The sequence below is a fragment of the Bufo gargarizans genome, chromosome 3 (genome assembly GCF_014858855.1).
Source record: "Bufo gargarizans isolate SCDJY-AF-19 chromosome 3, ASM1485885v1, whole genome shotgun sequence".
In the NCBI taxonomy this organism is placed as follows: Eukaryota; Metazoa; Chordata; class Amphibia; order Anura; family Bufonidae; genus Bufo; species Bufo gargarizans.
The window spans coordinates 28,955,583-28,982,122 of record NC_058082.1 but is presented as its reverse complement, the minus strand read 5'-3'; the positions used below and the strand labels follow the sequence as shown (position 1 = coordinate 28,982,122).

The 26,540-nt window shown below is 44.7% G+C and overlaps 1 protein-coding gene across 1 annotated transcript in view; it reads right to left on the bottom strand.

Annotated features, from left to right (window-relative positions):
- The window catches only part of LOC122932127 (transmembrane 4 L6 family member 1-like), a 52,394-nt gene that overhangs the window by 12,847 nt on the left and 13,007 nt on the right, over window positions 1–26,540 (bottom strand). Inside the window, exon 2 of the mRNA XM_044286370.1 lies at window positions 12,066–12,248. Within this exon, the coding sequence (XP_044142305.1) occupies window positions 12,066–12,236 (171 nt within the window). The 5' untranslated portion in view covers window positions 12,237–12,248. The remainder of the gene's footprint in view (window positions 1–12,065; window positions 12,249–26,540) is intronic.

Here is a 26,540-nt window from a genome sequence, read left to right as displayed (position 1 = left end):
CTTCCTCTTCCAAGGGGGGAGTATAATGGAGATTCTGAAGATTTTATTGATCTACAGGCATACTCGAGCTGACACCTCTAAAGCCAGAGGAAACGCCCTAGCTGACCAAGCAGCCAAGGAAGCAGCAGTGAAAGAGGAAAGAGTCCAGTCAGACCAGATTATGATAACACAGGAAGACCTGGAACAAGAAGAAATCACATGGGACCTCCTGAAACAAATACAGAAACAGGCCACGCCACAAGAAAAATTGGATTGGCTAAAAGAGTCAGCCCAAGAAGAGAAAGAATCTGGACTGTGGACCCAAGGAAGGAGAGCATCTCTGCCCAAAGCTCTCTATCCTCTGATAGCTTCAATAGCTCATGGGCCCACCCACCAATCTAAGACCATCATGAAAGAACTAATAGACAATGGCCCCAGGGATAACCCCTGTCCTGGTGAGGCATACTCAGTCTTGCCTCATCTGTGCGCAGTGCAACCCGGGAAGACCTGAGCCTACACCAACCAAATGTCTCCCCAAAGCCCAGTACCCGTTCCAACGGATTCAAATTGACCACATCCAGATGCCAATGTGCCAAGGGTTTCAATATGTGCTAGTAGTGATAGACTTGTTCTCTAGGTGGCCAGAAGCCTACCCCGTCCGAAACCAGACAGCAACCACTACTGCAAAAAAACTGATGCAGGAGCTTGTCTGTAGGTTCGGAGTACCTGAGGTCATTGAGAGTGATCAGGGCCCAGCATTCACTGCTAGATTAACCCAAGAAGTCTGGAAGATGGTAGGGTCACACTTAGCCTATCACACACCCTACAGACCCCAAAGCGGCAACAAAGTCAAACGACTGAACGGGGTACTGAAGTCCAAGATGCTGAAAATGACTGGGGAGACAGGGCTCAGTTGGGTACAATGCCTGCCAATAGCACTATTTTCAGTTAGACACACCCCTAGGCCTCCACACCAAATTTTGTTTAGGACACGGCCTAGGATGGGACAGTACTTCCCACAGCAATTGCAAATGCATTATGAATCTGTTGCTAAATATGTGATTGCCCTGAGTAAACAATTGTCTAACATACGTGCACAAGTTTTCTCTTCCATTCCAGATCCTGACTCCCTAGAGGGAATTCACAATCTCAAACCTGGAGAGTGGGTGGTGGTAAAGAAACACGTCAGAAACACCCTCGAACCACGATACAAGGGGCCGTACCAGGTGTTGCTGACTACCCCGACCTCTGTGAAACTCGAAGGGAGGCCTACCTGGATCCACGCCTCACATTGTAAAAGAGTAAAGGCTGTCCCGACGACCCTGGAACAATAAGCCCTGAGGATTCACATACTGATCATGACTTTGACTGTAGGCATATCAGCAGTGTTCACACCACTGGGTGATGAATGGGACAATTCACTGACACGGCACCATCAAATTCTAGTCCAGGGGTTGAGACACTCAGAGATTGTTGGATCTATACCCACAGTCCCTTGAGCTGAACCAGTATGCCTTATGTTGCAATACCCTTGGAACTTTCTGAACTGATTGACCTGTCTAATTCTACCATCTTTCTCACTAGCATACACCAAGTTAAATCCAGTACACACAAGGATAGGGAAGTAGCCTTACCTGTTGCAGGGTGGGCAGATGCCCCATGGCTCATGATAAACAGATCAGGCCCCTCGGTAGATTATAGCTCTACTCCTTGGCAAGAGGGACACTGGGCTAATGTCACATGTTTTCCTAGCTGGACACACTGTTATTGTCTCCAAGTACAAACCAAAGGTATGACATTTAGTCCACACATACACTCAGGTTGCAATGATTCAAAAACAGACAGCCACGTGCAGTGTATTGGTGTAGATGCTGAGAACGGAAAGGATCTGCCCTGTAACAACCATACTGTACAGGATCTCCGGACAGGTATATTAGCTAACGACACCGAAAGTCAGTCAAAAGGATATGAGTTGGCGAAAGGGACACAATTAGCCAAACTAATTACCCGATTATTCAATAGCACAGAAGTTCCAGAAGATATATACTTAGTTTGTGGACACAAAGTGTACAAATGGTTATCCGAGAATGTCACAGGACTGTGCACCATCGCCAGGCTTACTCCTGCTACCTTTATAGTACCACACTCTGAAATTGGCATAAATGCAGTACCTAAACACACCTTGTATCGTAGGGCCAAAGATGTATCGTAGGGCCAAAGATAACACACCCAGACCAAATGGCAAGCCACATGTAGTAGAGATGAGCATTACCAACAAAATTGTTAGTTCCATCTTCATATATCCCATGATAGCGCAGATGTGGGATCATCTGGTAGTAGCAACAGACTACCTGGATGACCAAATATGGGAAGTGATGAGACTTATGAATACCTCAAACATTGTGCAAAACCAGTTAATCATTGTCACCAACCAACACATATTAGTTCTAGATTATGTTACAGCTAAAGATGGAGGTATGTGCCAGGTTGTGGGACCCTCTTGTTGCCATTACATAGACCCGCAGGGTAATTTGCAAGTTAAGGTGGGTATAGAGAAAATGGTGGATTTAAGAGATAAATGGCTGGACGCACATAAAGCTGGTAAAGATACATGGTGGTCTGATACCTTCTCTTCCCTTAACCCCAATAACTGGTTCAAAGGTATTGGGGGTTGGCTCATGGGAATTGTCCAGGTAATATTGCAGGTAGCCCTAATAATATTGGTGATATATGTAGTGATTAAGCTCGTTCTTATTTGTGTGACCCGCTTTTCAAAAAGAATGAAGAAAACTGATGAACGACCTATTATGCTCCTCTACGATGAGGAAGGACAGAAGGAAACATCGTTCAACACAGCTCCCCCTCCTCACAATGATGCCTGGCTGAGATAGGGTGAGATGAATCCCAGGGTATTACCACAAGTCCGAGCAACCGGGAGCCTACCTATAAGGGGTAGGTTGTCGCCACTGCGGGTGAAGAGGATACGAATGGTATGCCCAGGGGATTCGCTAGGCGAAGGGAAAGTCTACAATCAAGTCTCCAAGGGGGGACTGTTATGGACTATAGATACAAATGGATATATGCTTGTTGAGCTAAGATGGCGGCCAGGCATTCAGCCTACACCTATAAACTAGAATCTTACTTTGTGTTTTTATCATGTGTTTCTTTGTGGTTTCCGTTCAGCTCAAGCAAGCAGCTACAAAGAAAGAAGTAACGGTTTCACCCAGGAACAAGGGGGGGGGGAGTGAGGAGGAATTTCCTCTGGCCGTCAAGGTTACAGAAAAGTAGAGAGTTCATAGCCAATAGAAAATATATACTTTATCTTTCACCCCCCCCCTCACTCCCTCCTCTCGTGAAAACTATGTATTGTCTGCTGTTTTCAGAAATAAACCAGAGATACTGATTAACTCCATGTAGTGAGTTGTCTGTCTGATCTCTCCGTGCACGTATCTTAATTTGGAGCAGTACATCAACTGAACTGGCAGCTTTGTCAGAACCAGAACACCATAGCAGCCATAGCAATGGCTATGGGGCCCTACGCCACTGGGGGCCCGCCGCCGACTGAGGATTTAAAAAAATAAATAAATAAATCATGTGGCGAGTGGGCCGGGCCCGGGCGTGGCGCTGTGATAGGGGGCGGTCGGACTCGGAGCCGGAGGCAGAGATGCAGTCTGGGCTGTGGTTCGCCGGAAGAGCAGGAGGCGGAAGGGGCATGTACAAGGAAGCTGCGAGGCAAGCTGCTGGAGTGTGGGTGGCTGGCTGGCTTGGCGGCGCGTGCAGTACGGTACGGCTTCACTGCGTCGGTCAGTTCAAGTGGCTGAGGTCAGGGCTGGCTGGGGAGTGGGACTGAGTCTGTCCCTGTTGCGATGTGTGTCCGACCGAAGCGGCAGGCGGCAGCGGCAGTCAGTGAGTGAAGTCAGACGTGGAGTACTGTAACTGGAGACTAGAGTGGACAAGTATTACAGACCCCTCAGATAGGATTAGGTGGCTGTGTCTTTGCCAAAATCCCACTAACCATTACCACAAATGCAGCTTCTCCTGCCAGGCTTGAGCAGGTATATGTGTGAATATGGAAGATGCTGAGATCCGGCTGTACCTCACAGTGAGGTACAGCCGGATCTCAGCATCTTCCATATTCACACATATACCTGCTCAAGCCTGGCAGGAGAAGCTGCATTTGTGGTAATGGTTAGTGGGATTTTGGCAAAGACACAGCCACCTAATCCTATCTGAGGGGTCTGTAACACAAGAAGGTGAAAGTACATATTGTGGGGTGTGTATGTGTATTAGACAGAAGGTAGGGATATGTATTTTGTGTAGTTTGGGTATTAGGGAGAGTAAGGGGTATACAGACGTGGACAAAATTGTTGGTACCCTTTGGTCAATGAAAGAAAAAGTCACAATGGTCACAGAAATAACTTTAATCTGACAAAAGTAATAATAAATTAAAATTCTATAAATGTTAACCAATGAAAGTCAGACATTGTTTTTCAACCATGCTTCAACAGAATTATGTAAAAAAATAAACTCATGAAACAGGCATGGACAAAAATGATGGTACCCCTAACTTAATATTTTGTTGCGCAACCTTTTGAGGCAATCACTGCAATCAAACGCTTCCTGTAACTGTCAATGAGACATCTGCACCTCTCAGCAGGTATTTTGGCCCACTCCTCATGAGCAAACTGCTCCAGTTGTGTCCGGTTTGAAGGGTGCCTTTTCCAGACTGCATGTTTCAGCTCCTTCCAAAGATGCTCAATAGGATTGAGGTCAGGGCTCATAGAAGGCCACTTTAGAATAGTCCAATTTTTTCCTCTTAGCCATTCTTGGGTGTTTTTAGCGGTGTGTTTTGGGTCATTGTCCTGTTGCAAGACCCATGACCTGCGACTGAGACCAAGCTTTCTGACACTGGCTAGTACATTTCTCTCTAGAATTCCTTGATAGTCTTGAGATTTCATTGTACCCTGCACAGATTCAAGACACCCTGTGCCAGACGCAGCAAAGCAGCCCCAGAACATAACAGAGCCTCCTCCATGTTTCACAGTAGGGACAGTGTTCTTTTCTTGATATGCTTCATTTTTTCGTCTGTGAACATACAGCTGATGTGCCTTGGCAAAAACTTCGATTTTTGTCTCATCTGTCCACAGGACATTCTCCCAGAAGCTTTGTGGCTTGTCAACATGTAGTTTGGCATATTCCAGTCTTGCTTTTTTATGATTCGTTTTCAACAATGGTGTCCTCCTTGGTCGTCTCCCATGTAGTCCACTTTGGCTCAAACAACGACGGATGGTGCGATCTGACACTGATGTTCCTTGAGCATGAAGTTCACCTTGAATCTCTTTAGAAGTCTTTCTAGGCTCTTTTGTTACCATTCGGATTATCCGTCTCTTAGATTTGTCATCAATTTTCCTCCTGCGGCCACGTCCAGGGAGGTTGGCTACAGTCCCATGGATCTTAAACTTATGAATAATATGTGCAACTGTACTCACAGGAACATCTAGTTGCTTGGAGATGGTCTTATAGCCTTTACCTTTAACATGCTTGTCTATAATTTTCTTTCTGATCTCTTGAGACAGCTCTTTCCTTTGCTTCCTCTGGTCCATGTCGAGTGTGGTACACACCATATCACCAAACAACACAGTGATTACCTGGAGCCATATATATAGGCCCAATGGCTGATTACAAGGTTGTAGACACCTGTGATGCTAATTAGTGGACACACCTTGAATTAACATGTCCCTTTGGTCACATTATGTTCTGTGTTTTCTAGGGGTACCATCATTTTTGTCCATGCCTGTTTCATGAGTTTATTTTTTTACATAATTCTGTTGAAGCATGGTTGAAAAACAATGTCTGACTTTCATTGGTTAACATTTATAGAATTTTAATTTATTATTACTTTTGTCAGATTAAAGTTATTTCTGTGACCATTGTGACTTTTTCTTTCATTGACCAAAGGGTACCAACAATTTTGTCCACGTCTGTATATACCCCTTACTCTCCCTAATACCCAAACTACACAAGATACATATCCCTACCTTCTGTCTCATACACATACACACCCCACGATATGTACTTTCACCTTCCTGTGTTACAGACCCCTGTACAATTTAACAATCTACTTTAATACACAGACATTTAGGCTGGGTTCACACCTGAGCGTTTTAAAGCGCGTTCCTACGCGCTGTAAAACGCTCAACAGGCAAAAACCAATGATTCCCTATGGGCATGGTTCTCACCTGAGCATTTTACAGCGCGTACGAACGCGCTGTAAAACGCCCTACGCCCCAAGAAGTACAAGAGCTTCTCTGGGGCGTATTGTCGCACGTTCCCGCACATAGACTTAGCGGGAACGTGCGACAATGGGCGTTTGCTTGTTTCCTCGCGCGTATGTAAACGCACGATAAAAACGCCTGAAAAAGCGCATACAGAGTACGCTCAGGTGTGAACCCACACTTAGATTCATAAATTTCCTACACTGGCACAAATGCGTTGCCAGTGACCAACTGTCTGTGCTCAGTCCTACACGTAAATGTCGCAAGTGCATGAGGAGCTGCGGATGTGGCGGCAAGGTCCGAGAGGTATGTGGGAGATCCGGGACGGGGGGGGGGGGGGGGGGGGGCCCATACATTTTTTTTGCTATGGGGCCCAGTCATTTCTAGCTACGCCCCTGCTGGGTCCACTCTGCCTTTTACCATTTTTGGTACCATAATGGCCTTCATAAAATCCAGGGAATGCAGGTACCAACATGCATGCTGAGCCCACCCTATACCTCTCCTGTTGCCAGACAGCTTCCAATGAGTGAGGGAGAGCAGGCTACAGCTTTATACTACACTAATTAAAATCAGCCTATGGGGCAGACAGGCTGGTCAGGGGGGTGCATTAGCACCAGAATATTTTCTATAACTATGGCGGTACGTTATTTGTGTTAGCAGAGTGCGGTTGCATTGTTTTTCTAGCCATAGTGGCGTGCACCTGCACATAGGGATGTGCTGACTGACCTCCTTTTTTTGCAGTTGTACTAAGCTTCAGGTGTGGCTGACTCCCGTTGGTCTTGCACCCCTGACCAGTCTGTCTACCCCATAGTCTGATTTTAATTAGTGTCATGCACATGAACGTATGGGTTCCGTTTCCGTATTGCAGACCGCATATGCGAATCCGCAATAAACGGACACCTTTCCGTGTGCATTCCGCATCACTGATGCGGACCCATTCACTTTAATGGGTCCGCAAATCTGGAGATGCGGAACGGAAGCACGGAACCCAACGGAAGCACTATGGAGTGCTTCTGTGGGGTTCCGTTCTGTACTTCCGTTCCACAAAAAGATAGAACATGTCCTATCTTTTTGCGGAACGGAGGTAATCGGACCAATTCAAGTTGAATGGGTCTGGATCCGTCCCGGAGGCCTCACGAACATTCTCCGTGCATTGAGGACCGCAAATTGCGGCCCCAATGCACGGAATGGGACCAATACGTTTGTGTGCATGAGCCCTAAGTATAAGAGATCATTCAGACAACCATAGTGTTTAGTGGATCGGCAAATTGCCGATCCACAAAACATGGATGCCAGCCCGAGTGTGTTCTGCAATTTGCGGACCAGACATGTTCGGCACTATCGATTACAGACAAGAATAGGACATGTTCTATCTTTTTTTTCCGGGGCCGCGGAATGGAACTACGGATGCGGACAGCACGCGGTGTGCTATCCGCATCTTTTGTGGCCCCATTGAAATGAATGGGTCCGCACCTGCTGCAGGCTGCAGTCACTGATAATGGCCCATCGTGACCCTCTGCTGGCCCTCCTTCAAAAGGCCTAAAAATCGATAAACCCCCTCCATCAAGCTTCCAGTAGAGCCAGCTGTATCATATTTGTGTTCCTCACCTGCAATAGTTTATTACCAAGCATCTTGTTGGCTTCTGTGATATATGATACATAGATTGTGCACCTCCATTTTAATATCCCCCCACCACTCGTTTACTAAAGGCTCCTCTCCACTGCTGTCCTAGGATGGGACTGGGGGGGATTGGGCACTACCGTAATTATTCGGGCTGCCCTCATGTACAGACTTCAGCTTTGTGCAGGAAAGGTAAGTGCATGTGGGATGTGTACAGGTCCTTCTAAAAAAATTAGCATATTGTGATAAAGTTCATTATTTTCTGTAATGTACTGATAAACATTAGACTTTCATATATTTTAGATTCATTACACACAACTGAAGTAGTTCAAGCCTTTTATTGTTTTAATATTGATGATTTTGGCATACAGCTCATGAAAACCCAAATTCCTATCTAAAAAAATTAGCATATTTCATCCGACCAATAAAAGAAAAGTGTTTTTAATACAAACAAAGTCAACCTTCAAATAATGATGTTCAGTTATGCACTCAATACTTGGTCGGGAATCCTTTTGCAGAAAGGACTGCTTCAATGCGGCGTGGCATGGAGGCAATCAGCCTGTGGCACTGCTGAGGTGTTATGGAGGCCCAGGATGCTTCGATAGCGGCCTTAAGCTCATCCAGAGTGTTGGGTCTTGCGTCTCTCAACTTTCTCTTCCCAATATCCCACAGATTCTCTATGGGGTTCAGGTCAGGAGAGTTGGCAGGCCAATTGAGCCCAGTAATACCATGGTCAGTAAACCATTTACCAGTGGTTTTGGCACTGTGAGCAGGTGCCAGGTCGTGCTGAAAAATGACATCTTCATCTCCATAAAGCTTTTCAGCAGATGGAAGCATGAAGTGCTCCAAAATCTCCTGCTAGCTAGCTGCATTGACCCTGCCCTTGATAAAACACAGTGGACCAACACCAGCAGCTGACATGGCACCTCAGACCATCACTGACTGTGGGGACTTGACACTGGACTTCAGGCATTTTGGCATTTCCCTCTCCCCAGTCTTCCTCCAGACTCTGGCACCTTGATTTCCGAATGACATGCAACAGTCCAGTGCTGCTTCTCTGTAGCCCAGGTCAGGCGCTTCTGCCGCTGTTTCTGGGGAATGCGGCACCTGTAGCCCATTTCCTGCACACGCCTGTACACGGTGGCTCTGGATGTTTCTACTCCAGACTCAGTCCACTGCTTCCGCAGGTCCCCCAAGGTCTGGAATCGGTCCTTCTCCACAATCTTCCTCAGGGTCCGGTCACCTCTTCTCGTTGTGCAGCGTTTTCTGCCACACTTTCCTTCCCACAGACTTCCCACTGAGGTGCCTTGATACAGCACTCTGGGAACAGCCTATTCGTTCAGAAATTTCTTTCTGTGTCTTACCCTCTTGCTTGAGGGTGTCAATGATGGCCTTCTGGACAGCAGTCAGGTCGGCAGTCTTACCCATGATTGCGGTTTTGAGTAATGAACCAGGCTGGGAGTTTTTAAAAGCCTCAGGAATCTTTTGCAGGTGTTTAGAGTTAATTAGTTGATTCAGATGATTAGGTTAATAGCTCGTTTAGAGAACCTTTTCATGATATGCAAATTTTTTTAGATAGGAATTTTGGGTTTTCATGAGCTGTATGCCAAAATCATCAATATTAAAACAATAATAGGCTTGAACTACTTCAGTTGTGTGTAATGAATCTAAAATATATGAAAGTCTAATGTTTATCAGTACATTACAGAAAATAATGAACTTTATCACAATATGCTAATTTTTTTAGAAGGACCTGTATAAGGGCTCATGCACACAAACGTTTTTTCTTTCCGTTTCCGTTCCGTTTTTTTTTTTGCGGATCGTATTTGGAACCACTCACTTCAATTGGTCTGCAAATAAAATGGAAGTTACTCCGTGTGCATTCCGTTTCTGTAAGTCCATATTTCCGTTCTGCCAAAAAATAGAACATGTCCTATTATTGTCTGCATTACGGACAAGGATAAGACTGTTCTATTAGGGGCCAGCTGTTCCGTTCCGCAAAATACGGAATGCACACAGATGTCATCCGTATTTTTAGCGGACCGCAAAATACATATTGTCGTGTGCATGAGCCCTTAATATGTGTTTGCCTTCAATGTATATACTTGTGTACATGTGTGTGTTAATGTATACAGTATGCGTGTATATTGTGCTTACAGATTGTGTGTTATCTATGACACACGTCATGTATAATGCATTATGTATAACGTGTTTATAGCTTGTGTGTGTGTTATGTTTGTACGTGTGTAATGAATGTGTAAATGTGCGTATGTAATGTGTACATTTGAGTAATGTGCTGGATCCGTGCTAACGCTAGCCCACCATGCCGACGGAAGTCCACTCCGGCCCCATTCACTATAATTGGGGCGGTCCGGAGGTCCGGCTGCAGCATGGCAAACATGGCGAGAGATGGCTGGACAAAAACTACAGTACAGTGGTGTGCCTAAGTTGTTTGACACCCGGGGCGGGTCCTTTCTCTGGCACCCCCCCTCCCCCAATACTTTAAAAAAAATCGTATCCCCTCACAGTAGTATTGCCCTCATTGTACAACCTTCACCGTAGTTTTGTACAGATGTGTGCCCCCTAACAGTAGTTATGCCCACATTATGCCCCCTTAAAGTACTTATCCCTTCATTGTGCCCGATTCACAGTAGTTATTCTCTTATTGTGCCCCTCACAGTAGTTATGCCCTCTCTGTGCCCCTTTCACAGTAGTAATGCCCTATATGTGCCCCTTCACAGTAATAATCCCCATTGTGCCCCCTTCATAGTAATAATACCCATTGTGCCTCCTTCATAGTAATAATGCCTCTTAAAAGTAGTAATGCCCATTGTCCCCCTTCACAGTAATAATGCCCATTGTGCCCCCTAATAGTAGTAATGCCCATTGTGCCCCCTTTACAGTAATAATGCCCATTGTGCCCCCTTCACAGTAATAATTCCCTCTGTGTCCCCTCCATAATAGAAATCCCCATTGTGCCCTCTTAATAGTAGTAATGCCCTCTGTGCCCCCTTCATAGTAGTAATGCCCTCTGTGCACTGTGCCCCCTCCATAGCAGAAATGCCTATTGTGCCCCCTCCAGAGTAAAAATGCCCATTGTGCCCCCTCCAGAGTAGAAATGCCCATCGTGCCCCCTCCAGAGTAGAAATGCCCATTGTGCCCCCTCCATAGTAGAAATGCCCATTGTGCCCCCTCCATAGTAGAAATGCCCATTGTGCCCCCTTTACATTAACAATGCCCCCGCATGTCGTGTAAATGTGAGTAATGTGTATATGTCAGTGTGTGTAATGTGTATATATAAGTGTAATGTATATATGCGAGTTTGTACTGTGTATATGTAACCGCATATGAAATATATATGTGTGTGTAATGTGTACACATGTGTGGAATGTGAAGGGTAATACAAATATTATTTTAATATAAACTGTATATGACGGTATTATTTATGTGTTTGGTTAGTAGATAAGATCACTGATATTTACTGGAGGAGAGGGGCATGAATGTACTTATACAAGTTACTTAGATTAAGAAAGGTGAAGGGAGGTGAATTCATAAACCATATTCAGGCATCATGGATAGGCTGCAGAGCCATGGCCATGTGTAATACAAGTGAATGGAATTTTTTAAATCTCCAGAAATTCCACATTTGAGCATGTTGCAGGTTTTTAAATCTGCAGTATGCTCATTAAGTTGTGGAAAAGACACAGATAATGGGGGTCATTTATGATTACGCCCGTTTTTGGCATAAAAACACATTTTTGCAACTTTATAAACACCCGTGCACATACTTTTTTTGCATTTAGGTGCAAATTAAGCACATCCTCTGGTGTCTTAGAGAAAATCAAAGACTGGTCTTTGATAAAATGACCCTCCTCATTTTCATTGTATAGTGGTAAATCTGCAGTGAATCTGAGCACAATTCACAGTCTGATATTTTTGGATACAATGGGCTGGGGAGGGGTGATAGCCTGGTACAAAGTTTACTCTGGGGTCCATAGGACTCTACTGACGCCGTTATAGAATTATTATGCAGCACTGTATGATTACATCATACAGTAAGAGGACACTGAAATGATAATGTGGGCTCCGATATATGGACACTGTATTACGTGAGCACTGTTTTGTGGACACTATAGTGCAGTACTCTTCTTTTATATTGTTCAACTCATGAATAAATCATATAGACTCACCAATAATCCAGCCCCAACGATGCCATGGAAAAACCAGACAAAATCTGTGATCTGTTCCATCTCTGGGATTTTGCCATTTGGGAAGTACAGCAGCAGATTTGCAACAATTGCGCAGATTCCTAACGGGAACAGGAGTTTGCCGATAAATTTTGCACATTTCCCGGTGCACATGGTCAGGTCGGGCTGTAATGACAAATATAATATACTGAGAAGTTCATGTGGGTTATGGATGATATTAGCCACACTTGCTGATGTGTAAAACAGGATTTAAATCATTCATGTGATTAAAACATCTGGTATTGCAGTTCAGCCCATTTAAAGGGGTAATCCCTTGATAAATGTAAAAAAATAAAATAAATCAGACATCATAAAATACATAACATTCTGTTTCTAACAAAGTTAGAACCATCCTTCCACCTCATATGGATCCAGGGATCTCCCCATTTCTTGCTCCAATTGTTCTGCTAGATTTATTTCAAGCCGGCAGCTTAGCGGGCATGACCTTTCTCAGGGTGAGTGTCCTTTCTGCTGCAACTGTCTCCCTATCACAGCCAGTTGAAGGATAAAACTGAGCATGTACGCCCAACTGAGTGAGATGGACAGAGAAATAAGAAAAAGTGCAGACAGCAGGTGGCGCAATACAGATACATTTTATTGAATGACTCATTGAGTGGCTATACAAAATTTTAATCACATGCAATTAAGAAACTATTCAGAGCCAGGTGTTGGATTGAAAACTGCTGAATATTTTTTTGTGGGACAACCCCTTTAACTGGAATGAGGCTGTGACACAGGCTATAGTCAAAACTGGTGATGTCCTTAGAAAATTAATACCCTTTTTTGACACATTTAAAGGCAGGTCACATTTTTGAGAAGTTGTCCACAGAGTCATATCTTGAAGATCCTGGGCCCCAGTGCAAAATCTGTACCAGGGTCCCCTGCCTACCATGCATGATTTCCTACACTGGTGACTATTTCCTAGGTACAAGAATATAACTACTGTAATACTGCTCCTATGTACAAGAATATAACTACTATAATACTGCTCCTATGTATGTACAAGAATATAACTACTATAATACTGCCGTCTATGTACAAGAATATAACCATTATAATATTGCCGCCTATGTACAAGAATATAACTACTATAATACTGCCTCCTATGTACAAGAATATAACTACTATAATACTGCTCCTATGTACAAGAATATAACTACTATAATACTGCTCCTATGTATGTACAAGAATATAACTACTATAATACTGCTCCTATGTACAAGAATATAACTACTATAATACTGCTCCTATGTATGTACAAGAATATAACTACTATAATACTGCCGTCTATGTACAAGAATATAACCATTATAATATTGCCGCCTATGTACAAGAATATAACTACTATAATACTGCCTCCTATGTACAAGAATATAACTACTATAATACTGCTCCTATGTACAAGAATATAACTACTATAATACTGCTCCTATGTACAAGAATATAACTACTATATTACTGCTCCTATGTACAAGAATATAACTACTATATTACTGCTCCTATGTACAAGAATATAACTACTATAATACTGCCTCCTATGTACAAAACTATAACTACTATAATACTGACTCCTATGTACAAGAATATAACTACGATAATACTGCTCCTATGTACAAGAATATAACTACTATAATACTGCCACCTATGTACAAGAATATAACTACTATAATACTTCCCCTATATACAAGAATATAACTACTATAATACCACCTTCTATGTAAAAGAATATAACTTCTATAATGCTGGTCCTATGTACTAGAATATACTGTATCTAATTTTCTCTTCATCCTCAGGTAGCACAGAGCTTGATATCCTGTTTTCCAACCTAGCACTGCCCACCTAGAATAACAAATTAAGAATTAGCATAATTAATTGTTACCGCCATATAAAAACTCTCTCACAGCTCACACATTGGTTGATTTTTTTCCTCATCCTAGCCAGTGCAGTTTGTCTCACCTAGAAAGCTGACCTTGGTTTATGCTTGTTTTAGAGCATATGGATTGCCAGCAGCCCGGGCATCAAAAACAGACCATGCAATATTAATTATTTTTTGTTGTAGCAAGTAGATACCATAGTAGGTGGTTTTTCCTTGCATCAAGTACAGACCATGCAATACGGATTATTCCCTGCAAATGGTGGCTACACGTGTCACAAAGTGAAAGGAAGAAGCTCGAGAACGCGATGTGACCCATAATGCTGTGCAGCCAGCCAATCAACCGATAGCCTTCCCCTGTGATGTCACTGCCCTGTAAAGCCCAAATCTCGCCTGCTCTCTGCCATTTCACTGTGAACTGAGCATAGGGACAGATGTGCCAAGCGCTAGAGACAGTTGTTAACAAAACTTTTAATTATAGAAGATTGGATAGGGACAGTGCAGGGACAGTGCAGGGAGATCGTAGGGATAATTTTTATACATTGTAGGGACAGCATAGAGAGAGGATAGGGAGACTGCAGGGACAGTGTAGGCTCAGCGTATTCGCCCTGTGCATCTTGTTCCACTACTCCGCCATTTATACTTAATCTGTTCTGTGATACGTAGACTTACTGTGCATCCGATTCTTTGTCAAAAGGCGGTCTAATATATAGGAGTGTTTTTCTCGTTTATCTGCTGCTCCATTTATATTTCATCTTTTCTGTTATATATAGACATACTGTGCATCAGACTGATTATCAACAGGCGGTCTAAGATATAGGCTCGTTTACCTAGTTCTTCTGCTGCGCCTTAAATAATAAATCTGTTCAGATATACATAGATTTATGCCTCATTCACATGTCAGTGTTTTGGTCAGTGATTTCCATCAGTGATTGTGAGCCAAAACTAGGATTGGAGCCTCCACAGACATAAGGTATAAGGCAGGCATGTCCAAACTGCGGCCCTCCAGCTGTTGCAAAACTACAACTCCCAGCATGCCCTAATAGCTGTAAGCTACACAGGCACGCTGGGAGTTGTAGTTTTGCAACAGCTGGAGGGCCGCAGTTTGGACATGCCTGGTATAAGGGAAAGATCTGCTCCTGTTCTGTGTTTAGAGCCGCACCTGGTTTTGGTTCAAAATCACTGATGGAAATCACTGACCAAAACTGTCACTACCAGACATCTGAGAAGCTCTGACAGACATTCTTCAGAACCTCCTCCTTGAGGTTCCTTTTGCTTTGCTTTCCTTTTCTCATCTTGTTAGCCTCTCTCAGCTGTCATGTAGTTGCACTGATTGCATCCCTTCCCATACTGCATCACTTTGCGGTTTATACAACTTCCTGGAGTGTGTGCATGCTGGATGCTACTACTGAGTCTTCTACAGATATGTTTTGTTCATTCATTTCTTGTTTTCCTGTTTGCTGGATCCCAGGTGACCCTGACTCCCTCTGTATCAAGTGTAGGGAGCCGGTGGTCGTGTCCCCTCTTTATTATAGGGTGTTCAGGTGTTATACAGTCGAGGAACGAGGATATGCGATCATCTACCATTGAGATTTTTGCATAGGCTGAGCAGTTAGGGAGAGAGCCAGGTCTGTTGCAGGGCTTTCCCTTTGGTTCCTTAGTTTTGGATCCAGTCAGTCGGATCTTCATTTTGTGTCTTCTAGTTGTCTGTACACCTTCCGTGACAAAAACACAGACGTGTGAATGAGGCTTTTATTGTGTGTCAGACCCATTGCCGACAGGTGGTCTAATATATAGGCGCGTTTTTCTAGTTCATCTGCTGCGTCATTCATACTTAAAGGGGCGGGCCACTCTGTTGGAACTCATTAAAACTATAAAAAAAAGTAGGGAGATATTACACTTACTAATATATTTTCTTAAGCAGATCTTCCTGGTTTTCCTGCTATTGGCAGCCACGACCCCTCCTGTCCTGCTCTCACAGCAGCCTGTCTCGTCCATGCCTTGCATGTGCCATGGAGGAGCAACCTCGTCCATGCCTGAAGGAGTGTGCTTCTGTCTGGGTCCTAAATGGTCCTGCTTGTATCAGAGGTGCTTTCCTTCTGTGACTGGCACTCCTGGCAGGGGCTTAGCGGGGACACTTGTTAGGGAGACTGAGGAGAAGCTGTGATGGCTGATCTGACTGCCCCTATGTTTCCCCCGTACTGAGAGGATCCTGCCAACATGTGAGGATGTAGCAGAGCCAGGGAAGCTCTGTGGACCACAAACTGTGAGCAATCCCAGTGTCTGTCCTGTTTATGGCCCCTCTGCTCTGTGTTCTTATCACAGACATGATATTACAGCAAGACCAACAGTTCAGGAGCGTTAACCCCTTGTGAGCTGTCAGTATGGTGGAGGTCAGTGATATCAGCAGCAGTCACTAGTCTCGCCGTCTATAGTTGTGTGCCTTCTTCTTTCTGCACTCTGAATGTGGTGATATATGACCCCCACCACTGCATATAGAGATCTGTGACCCCTTCAACACTGTACACAGTGATCCGTGCTAACGGTAGCCCACGAGTGCCGCTGGAAGTCCGCTCTGGCCCCATTCACTTTAATGCCAGACAAAAAACCCAGCGTGCTGGGCATTAGTGAATGTGAATGGGGCCGGAGCGGACATGCGACGGCACTCGTGGGCTAGTGTTAGCACGGATCCAGCAGGGGAACAGTCTGCCAGACCCTGCTAACGCTAGTGTGAAAGTAGCCTTAGGCTACGTCTACACGACGACATTTTGTTGCACTAATGTCGCGCAACAATTTTTATAATGGCAGTCTATGGTGTCGCACTGCAACATGCTGCGACTGCGACGCAACAGTCGCAGAAAATCCATGCAGTCGCAGTATGTTGCATGTTGCAGTGCGACACCATAGACTGCCATTATAAAAATTGTCGCGCGACATTAGTGCAACAAAATGTTGCGCTACAAATGTTGCAGTGATTTTGTGCCCTATCTGTCGCGCGACAAATGTCGTCGTGTAGACGTAGCCTTAGTCGTGTGATGAGATAGACAGAAGACTCCTCTATGTGAGCAGATCGATTTGTACAAATGTATTCATCAGAGCTCTTGTGCAACAAAGATCTGTTCCCAACAGCCCCCCTCCTATGGCCGTCCATGCACCTAAACAGAAATCTAGGACAGCTAAGAGCTGCCCTAGATTTCTGGCTTCATTTGAGTCAGAAAACTGGGGAAAATGAACATAAATTTGTTGGGGCGACTGGTCATGCCCCCTCCGGACCATTGTCACGCCCTTTCTTTAGTTTTTAAAGGCACAGTAAAAAATCACAAACACATAGTTTGCAACTTTTTAACGCCATTTTTAGAAACAAGGGAAATTATAAATCTTCCCCTCTTCTCATTCTGTTCATGGCTTACATCCAATGGTGCAACTAGAAATGACCGGGCCCTACAGCAAGTTTATGAACAGGGCACCTCCCTCCCCCCAGTAACATATGTATGATACATTAGCATCATATTCCTGTGTGCTGATGGGACTGGGGCATACTTCCTATTGCTATGTCTGTACAGAAGTTATTGATATTATCTGAGGGGCTCTTGTCTCTATGGAAACACAGGTGGGATGTCATGTGACTGCTCCTCTGAACATGCTTGCTGCAATGCATGCTGGGATTTTTACTTTCACTTTGCCGGTGCTCCTCCCACACAGCCGGTCTGAGGGAGCTCCTCCAGGGAAGCCGGTCATGGTGAACGGGTTAGAAAAATGATATAAAGCCCGTACATGTCACATGATATAAATACTTCATGGTTTTGGCTATTGTCTAGGGCACTATGGATTTTTGATACTTAGGGTGGCCAACCCCTTTAATCTGTTCTGGTATACATAGACTTACTGATCGTCAGACTCATTGTCAACAGGAGGTCTAATATACAAGCGCATTTATCTAGTTTGTTTACTGCACCATTAATACTGAATCTGTTCTGTTATACATAGACTTCCCGTCCCGATGCCCATTTAACTGCCATTCTGCCAATTCTTCCCGCTTCTCCAGCCGTGTTCCATCATTTAAAATGCTGCAGCTGAGCTGATAGAAAATATAATAAAGGGTTGGGCATTGCTAGACCACCCAATTCTTAGTTTCTTTGCAGGGTTTCATATCTAATTCTACTTCCTTTAGTCCTTCCCAACAAAAAACGAAAAAAAGTTATCTACAGTAGAAGTCTTATATATATATATATATTTTTTAAAGTAACTGTCTGTACAGCTGTCATTGCTGTGTGGGTAAGTGCTTTACCTCTGATACAGAAGGGCAAGGGTTCAAATCCCATCACAAGCTTTTATGAAAGACAGGCTAAATAAGAACACGAGCACCAAATCTTCAACACTAGAGGCTGCATCGCATCGCATCGCTGACATGGAGGTAAGTAGAAAAGTGTTTATTTTTTTTTAAATACCGGACTGTTACTTTACTAGAGATGATGGGGGGGGGGGGGGGGGCGCCAAAATGTAGATTCGCTTGTGTTGACAAGAATCTTTGCACCGGCCAGCAGCTGGTGGCACTGAGGGGGCAGCTGGTGGCACTGGGGGGCAAGCTGACGGCACTGGGGGGCAAGCTGATGGCACTGGGAGGGAAGCTGATGGCACTAGCTGGCAGCTGATGGCATTGAGGGGGCAGCTGATGGCACTGAGGGCCAAGCTGGTGGTACTGGGGTGGGGGAGAGCTGAAGGCACTGGAGGAATGGGGCTGATGGCACAGGGGGATAGTGGAGCTGATGGCACTGGGGGGAACTGATGCACTTGGGCTGATCGCACAGGGGGGAACCAAGGGTGTTGGGGACTGATGGCAGGGGGTCTGATGAGTTTTTATAAAGGTAAATAGTCTATTAATTCATTTATTCTTATTAGATTACTCGATTAATCATAAAAAATAATCAGTAGAATACTCTATTTCTAAAATAATCGTTTACTGCAGCCCTAGTTGAGAGTAAGATGTGTTTCAGAAAGACAGAGGATTGCTGGTTGGTGTGTTTGCAAAGCGTAAAAGACAGCATGCCGTTTAGAGGTTGTGCCTAATCCCTGCACATTCCAAGCAATAATCTTAAGGGTACCCATCATTAAACCATCTCCAAAAAAGAAACAGCCCAGTGCCGCTTACCCCAAGGCCATTGCACAGCCCAATGGAAAACATACATAATGTCTCGTCTACCCCCCAAACCCACCCATCCCACCCAAACAAGCTCGCTAACAAAACAGACATTTCTCCTGCAGTGGAGAAGCTGGGGTAAAAGAAATTCCTGATCCATGAATGTAGATACAGTTTAACAGAGCTAGCATAGGATCTGCCTCAATAGTGCTACTGCGGCGTTGGGACCTGGCACAGCTCAAAATTGTAACCTGCCGCAGTAGATCATCGAAAAGGGTAGCTGTAGAACTCTCAGTCATTTTTTGACACCCAGGAAGTGTGCTCTTCATTTTTGTACCTCCGCAGAAAAATCAGTAAACAAGGATGCACGATTGCCATTTATAGTAAGATCTGCACAGTCTCGTGCGCCTCTCAAAATCGCATTCCGATCTCTAAAATGCAGAACTTTGATCAGAAGAGGTCTCGGCAGCGGCCCTGGTGGTGGAGGGTGAAATGGTACGCAGTGAGCCTGCTCAATAGCAAACAGGGGAGACAGTCTCTTGCAGCAGGGGCCGACCGGTGTTGGGACTGGTTCACCACTACTTGGGGTCCCTTAAAGTACAAAGTTTGTCATTACGCCAGTTGCCGTGAAGCCGAGGGCCCCTTTTAGTGATATGGATCGTACCCAGGGTAAGAATGCCAGAGTAGTGTAGGGTGGCCTAATGTCCCTTAATAGTGTTGCACTTGTCACGGTGCTCCTACCTGGATATGCTGGAACCCCAGGCGTGGCCGTCTGCTGCAGAAAAGGGGGTAGTTGAATGGTGGGATGAAGAAATAAATTGAGTCCAGACTTGGTATAACGTTGAACAACAGCTTTACTTGAATAAACTTTCATCAGGAAACAATCTTCCAACTTTGTCTTGGTCATCAGCAGGCTTTGGCATTAATTCTGGCAAGCAAACACACTCGGCTCTGCTACGTCTATGGCTCTGCTGTGCTGTCAGGATTACATAGGAACTTTGTGGAGTCTGTGCTTAACTTTCTGGAGTCTGGTCTGTCTTTGTCTTTACCCAGAGGAGCTTTTTCTCCCTGGCTTCAGAGGCTTAAGGCTTCTGCCTCTTTGTCCAGCAGAGCTGAAGGTGCTCTGCCGGCTCAGTCAGGGCTCGCCCAGCAGGGACGAGATCCTGCTCCACAGTCTCCCTTGGCAGGGGGTACTCTAGACACTCACCTTCACTAACTAACGAAAATGGAAAGATGGTTCCATCCTCTGCAAATATAGCTCTGCCATGCTTGCCGCCATCTGCTGGTGAACCAGGTACATTACATAATAACAGTTGCAGATAAAAGAATATGCACATTATACAGGACCTGGGAATCAGTACATATGATGACAGTATATTAACCATAAGAGATAGTGGAGAAAGGTGTAAAAAGGTGGTAATGCACCTCTGGGGCCTTACATTCTCTTCCAATTTTATCAGCAAGCCATTTCTCCATAAACGTAACAGCATCAGCTCCCTCAGTGTGTTCAGGCACACCAAATATTCGGACATTGTTACGTCTCAGTCTATTCTCAAGATCATCAGATTTAGATATAAGCAGTGAGACATTGTGTATTACACGCTGAAGGTCTCTTTTTACAGGCGGTACCTGATCCTCCATTGTACTTAGTCGGCCCTCCATCTCACCAATCCGCTCCTTCACTTGCCTCATGTCTTGTCTGATAAGTAGGGATGAGCGAACTCGAACTGTATAGTTCGGGTTCGTACCGAATTTTGGGGTGTCCGTGACACGGACCCGAACCCGGACATTTTCGTAAAAGTCCGGGTTCGGGTTCGGTGTTCGTCGCTTTCTTCGCGCTTTTGTGACGCTTTCTTGGCGCTTTTTGAAAGGCTGCAAAGCAGCCAATCAACAAGCGTCATACTACTTGCCCCAAGAGGCCATCACAGCCATGCCTACTATTGGCATGGCTGTGATTGGCCAGAGCACCATGTGACCCAGCCTCTATTTAAGCTGGAGTCACATAGCGCCGCCCGTCACTCTGCTCTGATTAGCGTAGGGAGAGGTTGCGGCTGCGACAGTAGGGCGAGATTAGGCAGATTAACTCCTCCAAAGGACTTGATTAACTGATCGATCTGCAGCTGTGGATCATTGAGCTGCTGATCCTCAATTGCTCACTGTTTTTAGGCTGCCCAGACCGTTTGTCAGTCACATTTTTCTGGGGTGATCGGCGGCCATTTTGTGTCTTGTGGTGCGCCAGCACAAGCTGCGACCAAGTGCATTTAACCCTCAATGGTGTGGTTGTTTTTTGGCTAAAGCCTACATCAGGGTGAAGCTGTCACACCAAGTGCATTTAACCCTCAGTAGTGTGGTTGGTCAAGCTATCACACCAAGTGCATTTAACCAGCAATAGTCTGTTCATTTTTTGGCCATATACTAAATCAGGGGCAAGCTGCGCCCGTCACCAAGTGCATTTAACCCTCAGTAGTGTGGTTGGTCAAGCTGTGACACCAAGTGCATTTAACCAGCAATAGTCTGTTCATTTTTTGGCCATATACTACATCAGGGGCAAGCTGCGCCCATCACCAAGTGCATTTAACCAGCAATAGTGTGGTTATTTTTTGGCCATATCCCAGTCTAATTCTGTCACTAAATCCATACCGGTCACCCAGCGCCTAAATACTAGGCCTCAAATTTATATCCCGCTAAATCTCTCGTTACCGCTGTCCTGTTGTGGCTGGGAAAGTTATTTAGTGTCCGTCAAAGCACATTTTTTGTTCTGGGTTGAAATACAATTCCCAATTTAGCAATTTAAAAATTTAGTGGTTTCTGCTGTATCAGAGCTATTTGAAATCTATCCCTAAAAGGGTATATAATATTCAAGGTGCACATAGGGTCATTCAGAATAACTTCACACACACCCGCTACTGTGCATTTCCAAGTCTAATTCTGTCACTAAACCCATACCTGTCACCCAGCGCCTAAATACTAGGCCTCAAATTCATATCCAGCTAAATCTGTCGTTAGTGCTGTAGCTGGGCGAGTTATTTAGTGTCCGTTCAAGCACATTTCTTGTTCTGGGTTGAAATACAATTCCCAATTTAGCAATTTCATAATTTAGTGGTTTCTGCTATATCAGAGCTATTTGAAATCTATCCCTAAAAGGGTATATAATATTCAAGGTGCACATTGGGTCATTCAGAATAACTTCACACACACCCGCTACTGTGTATTTCCAAGTCTAATTCTGTCACTAAACCCATACCTGTCACCCAGCGCCTAAATACTAGGCCTCAAATTCATATCCAGCTAAATCTGTCCTTAGTGCTGTAGCTGGGCGAGTTATTTAGTGTCCGTTCAAGCACATTTCTTGTTCTGGGTTGAAATACAATTCCCAATTTAGCAATTTCATAATTTAGTGGTTTCTGCTATATCAGAGCTATTTGAAATCTATCCCTAAAAGGGTATATAATATTCAAGGTGCACATTGGGTCATTCAGAATAACTTCACACACACCCGCTACTGTGTATTTCCAAGTCTAATTCTGTCACTAAACCCATACCTGTCACCCAGCGCCTAAATACTAGGCCTCAAATTTATATCCAGCTAAATCTGTCCTTAGTGCTGTAGCTGGGCGAGTTATTTAGTGTCCGTTCAAGCACATTTCTTGTTCTGGGTTGAAATACAATTCCCAATTTAGCAATTTCATAATTTTGTGGTTTCTGCTATATCAGAGCTATTTGAAATCTATCCCTAAAAGGGTAGATCATATTGAAGGTGCACATAGGGACATTCAGAATAACTTCACACACCCGCTACTGTGCATTTCCAAGTCTAATTCTGTCACTAAACCCATACCTGTCACCCAGCGCCTAAATACTAGGCCTCAAATTTATATCCAGCTAAATCTGTCCTTAGTGCTGTAGCTGGGCGAGTTATTTAGTGTCCGTTCAAGCACATTTCTTGTTCTGGGTTGAAATACAATTCCCAATTTAGCAATTTCATAATTTAGTGGTTTCTGCTATATCAGAGCTATTTGAAATCTATCCCTAAAAGGGTATATAATATTCAAGGTGCACATTGGGTCATTCAGAATAACTTCACACACACCCGCTACTGTGTATTTCCAAGTCTAATTCTGTCACTAAACCCATACCTGTCACCCAGCGCCTAAATACTAGGCCTCAAATTCATATCCAGCTAAATCTGTCCTTAGTGCTGTAGCTGGGCGAGTTATTTAGTGTCCGTTCAAGCACATTTCTTGTTCTGGGTTGAAATACAATTCCCAATTTAGCAATTTCATAATTTAGTGGTTTCTGCTATATCAGAGCTATTTGAAATCTATCCCTAAAAGGGTATATAAAATTCAAGGTGCACATTGGGTCATTCAGAATAACTTCACACACACCCGCTACTGTGTATTTCCAAGTCTAATTCTGTCACTAAACCCATACCTGTCACCCAGCGCCTAAATACTAGGCCTCAAATTTATATCCAGCTAAATCTGTCCTTAGTGCTGTAGCTGGGCGAGTTATTTAGTGTCCGTTCAAGCACATTTCTTGTTCTGGGTTGAAATACAATTCCCAATTTAGCAATTTCATAATTTAGTGGTTCCTGCTATATCAGAGCTATTTGAAATCTATCCCTAAAAGGGTAGATCATATTGAAGGTGCACATAGGGACATTCAGAATAACTTCACACACCCGCTACTGTGCATTTCCAAGTCTAATTCTGTCACTAAACCCATACCTGTCACCCAGCGCCTAAATACTAGGCCTCAAATTTATATCCAGCTAAATCTGTCCTTAGTGCTGTAGCTGGGCGAGTTATTTAGTGTCCGTTCAAGCACATTTCTTGTTCTGGGTTGAAATACAATTCCCAATTTAGCAATTTCATAATTTAGTGGTTTCTGCTATATCAGAGCTATTTGAAATCTATCCCTAAAAGGGTATATAATATTCAAGGTGCACATTGGGTCATTCAGAATAACTTCACACACACCCGCTACTGTGTATTTCTAAGTCTAATTCTGTCACTAAACCCATACCTGTCACCCAGCGCCTAAATACTAGGCCTCAAATTTATATCCTGCTAAATCTCTCGTTAACGCTGTCCTGTTGTGGCTGGGAAAGTTATTTAGTGTCCGTCAAAGCACATTTTTTGTTCTGGGTTGAAATACAATTCCCAATTTAGCAATTTCATAATTTAGTGGTTTCTGCTATATCAGAGCTATTTGAAATCTATCCCTAAAAGGGTATATAATATTCAAGGTGCACATTGGGTCATTCAGAATAACTTCACACACACCCGCTACTGTGTATTTCCAAGTCTAATTCTGTCACTAAACCCATACCTGTCACCCAGCGCCTAAATACTAGGCCTCAAATTTATATCCTGCTAAATCTCTCGTTAACGCTGTCCTGTTGTGGCTGGGAAAGTTATTTAGTGTCCGTCAAAGCACATTTTTTGTTCTGGGTTGAAATACAATTCCCAATTTAGCAATTTCATAATTTAGTGGTTTCTGCTATATCAGAGCTATTTGAAATCTATCCCTAAAAGGGTATATAATATTCAAGGTGCACATTGGGTCATTCAGAATAACTTCACACACACACGCTTCTGTGCATTTCCAAGTCTAATTCTGTCACTAAATCCATACCGGTCACCCAGCGCCTAAATACTAGGCCTCAAATTTATATCCCGCTGAATTTGAATACAATACATTGGGCCAAATAATATATTTGTTGTTGTGGTGAACCATAACAATGAGAAAAACATCTAGTAAGGGACGCGGACGTGGACATGGTCGTGGTGGTGTTAGTGGACCCTCTGGTGCTGGGAGAGGACGTGGCCGTTCTGCCACATCCACACGTCCTAGTGTACCAACTACCTCAGGTCCCAGTAGCCGCCAGAATTTACAGCGATATATGGTGGGGCCCAATGCCGTTCTAAGGATGGTAAGGCCTGAGCAGGTACAGGCATTAGTCAATTGGGTGGCCGACAGTGGATCCAGCACGTTCACATTATCTCCCACCCAGTCTTCTGCAGAAAGCGCACAGATGGCGCCTGAAAACCAACCCCATCAGTCTGTCACATCACCCCCATGCATACCAGGGAAACTGTCTCAGCCTCAAGTTATGCAGCAGTCTCTTATGCTGTTTGAAGACTCCGCTGGCAGGGTTTCCCAAGGGCATCCACCTAGCCCTTCCCCAGCGGTGAAAGACATAGAATGCACTGACGCACAACCACTTATGTTTCCTGATGATGAGGACATGGGAATACCACCTCAGCATGTCTCTGATGATGACGAAACACAGGTGCCAACTGCTGCGTCTTTCTGCAGTGTGCAGACTGAACAGGAGGTCAGGGATCAAGACTGGGTGGAAGACGATGCAGGGGACGATGAGGTCCTAGACCCCACATGGAATGAAGGTCGTGCCACTGACTTTCACAGTTCGGAGGAAGAGGCAGTGGTGAGACCGAGCCAACAGCGTAGCAAAAGAGGGAGCAGTGGGCAAAAGCAGAACACCCGCCGCCAAGAGACTCCGCCTGCTACTGACCGCCGCCATCTGGGACCGAGCACCCCAAAGGCAGCTTCAAGGAGTTCCCTGGCATGGCACTTCTTCAAACAATGTGCTGACGACAAGACCCGAGTGGTTTGCACGCTGTGCCATCAGAGCCTGAAGCGAGGCATTAACGTTCTGAACCTGAGCACAACCTGCATGACCAGGCACCTGCATGCAAAGCATGAACTGCAGTGGAGTAAACACCTTAAAACCAAGGAAGTCACTCAGGCTCCCCCTGCTACCTCTTCTGCTGCTGCCGCCTCGGCCTATTCTGCTGCTGCCGCCTCGGCCTCTTCCTCCGCCTCTGGAGGAACGTTGGCACCTGCCGCCCAGCAAACAGGGGATGTACCACCAACACCACCACCACCACCACCTCCGTCACCAAGCGTCTCAACCATGTCACACGCCAGCGTTCAGCTCTCCATCTCACAAACATTTGATAGAAAGCGTAAATTCCCACCTAGCCACCCTCGATCCCTGGCCCTGAATGCCAGCATTTCTAAACTACTGGCCTATGAAATGCTGTCATTTAGGCTGGTGGACACAGACAGCTTCAAACAGCTCATGTCGCTTGCTGTCCCACAGTATGTTGTTCCCAGCCGGCACTACTTCTCCAAGAGAGCCGTGCCTTCCCTGCACAACCAAGTATCCCATAAAATCAAGTGTGCACTGCGCAACGCCATCTGTAGCAAGGTCCACCTAACCACAGATACGTGGACCAGTAAGCACGGCCAGGGACGCTATATCTCCCTAACTGCACACTGGGTAAATGTAATGGCAGCTGGGCCCCAGGCGGAGAGCTGTTTGGCGCACGTCCTTCCGCCGCCAAGGATCGCAGGGCAACATTCTTTGCCTCCTGTT